The sequence below is a fragment of the Centruroides sculpturatus genome, unplaced genomic scaffold, assembly GCF_000671375.1.
Source record: "Centruroides sculpturatus isolate CEXI.00-Female unplaced genomic scaffold, Cexi_2.0 scaffold1401, whole genome shotgun sequence".
In the NCBI taxonomy this organism is placed as follows: Eukaryota; Metazoa; Arthropoda; class Arachnida; order Scorpiones; family Buthidae; genus Centruroides; species Centruroides sculpturatus.
In genome coordinates, this window is record NW_019386041.1 from 193,287 (window position 1) to 195,267 (window position 1,981).

The window sequence follows — 1,981 nt, forward strand, 5'->3', positions numbered from 1 at the left end:
TCTTTCCTTTAGTTCCACAAGAATAAATAACCCTGAATTCAGGGTTATTTATTCTTGTGGAACTAAAAAAAATCACCGCTGTCTTCCCATCTGACTTCACTAAGCCCAAGAATATCCAAATTCTGCCTCTTCATTTCTCTCTTGACAGTTTCCAACTTACCTGGTCGAAGCATGGTTCTTACATTCCATGTTCCTATTCGAATTCTTCCTATGGAGGTCTTCCTATGGGAGTTTCGCGTGGTGACGACCTCGGAAGCCCCATAACTTCCCCTGCCGGGCATGACACCTTTCTCTTGGAGATGAGTCCCATATTTGCCAGTACAATAAATAGGTTTTCTGCTTTCCAGTAACAAGGGAGGTATAGCTGAGGTGGTTTCCCGTTGCCTTCCTCAAGGTTTCTGATCAGAGTTTTCCTTCTCCTATGCAGGTTACCTACCAAGGCTTAAGAGTCCTGCCTACCCCGGCAATAGGCATATGGCGGCCTAAATCGCCTTGACACAGCACATCAAGATTACAAAAATAATCTTCTTAACAAATTATCTCTATTAGCAAAATTTTACGAAATTATACGCGGTTCGAATATTACAACTATTTTAGTTTAATGGTAAATTATTCAAAAACAATTAAGAAATATAAAATAAAAGGTGAAGAATAAGACAAATCTAAATGTTTCTTAGTGTGAGGTCGTCAATCGGAACGTAAGAGAGGTGCAGATTCCTTTGTGGGCATGACACAATCATTTGCAAACAAGTGAAAACGTCATCTCGAAAAACAGAATGGCCGCTTCCGATATTCCGTCGTTAAGCATATTTGTTTATTTATTGAGGAAGAAAGATAAGACGAAAAGAAAACGATGATGGATGAGAAGAATATTAAAATTACGTAATTAGAACATTTAAGCCTGGACTCCACATTACCGGAATCTGCGACGTAATCGTAAAACTGAAAGCCAAACTGACGAAACTTTCAGTTGGACAGAAACAAGACTGAAAGCACAGTTAAAAATTACAGTAGAACGTCGATTATCTGAATCAATTGGGACTGGTTGTTCGGAAAACGANATTACATGATCAGAATAAAGATGCTAATTTTAGATTTATATTATATCAAAATGCTTTTCATTTTATATTATTTTAGGTGAAAGGGAAGAAATAGAAATAACTGCAGACCGACTAAGGTCACGTACCCTTACGGTGGAAGTTACGGTCACTACGCCAAGAAACGAAATTCAGAAAAAAGCATTAGAGCAAGTTAATCAGTACATCGACGATTTGCTCGTCAAATTTCGTGTCGATGTGGATAGTGCCAAACGGACATGTCAGGAATATCTAAACGCTTGTTTATCGGAATCACGTGGAAATATAGATCAGAGGTTTCAGGCGGCGATTATCGAATGCACGGCAGACGATCAGAAGAAAACACGGAAGCGATTAGAATCACTACTGATGACTGTGTTTCACGCCGAAGAAAGGATGAGGCGCTAACATCAAACACGCCTTAATGTTGAAATAATTTTATAGTTTATAACTTCTTGAGTATATATATTATTATTCGTGAAAAAATTGTTCAGAAAATCAGTATCATTTATTAGAGAAAAATCCAAAACTATTTAATGAAAATATTCAAAATTTTCCAATTCAAGAATCAAAACATTAAATATTTTAAAAATCAAGTTGAAATGAAATCTAATATCTCTGCTGTACATAATTTTAATAGTTGCTTCGTGATTAATTTATATACAAACAAAAAGCAAAAAGAAAATATATGCAGTGTGTGCTATCTCTTCTGACACCGTTTATAATTTAGAAGTTTAAATGAAAATAAATTATTATCGATCATATTGGTATTTTTCTACAGCACAAAGGTACTTCACATTTGAGATAGGTACACACAATCATTTTCTAGTCTGTTTCAAGAGAGCGAATTCTTGAAAAGTGGCTTAGACGAGTAAAATATTGTGATAAGTCGACAAATAGCAGAA

General features: G+C 35.7%; 1 protein-coding gene across 1 annotated transcript; it reads left to right on the plus strand.

The window, feature by feature from the left end:
- Positions 1-299: 299 nt before the first annotated feature.
- On the plus strand, positions 300-1,484 carry LOC111613275 (BAG family molecular chaperone regulator 2-like). Its single transcript, XM_023354624.1, has 2 exons — positions 300-318; positions 1,138-1,484. The coding sequence occupies exons 1-2, from the start codon at positions 300-302 to the stop codon at positions 1,482-1,484; spliced, it is 366 nt and encodes a 121-aa protein (XP_023210392.1).
- Positions 1,485-1,981: the final 497 nt, after the last annotated feature.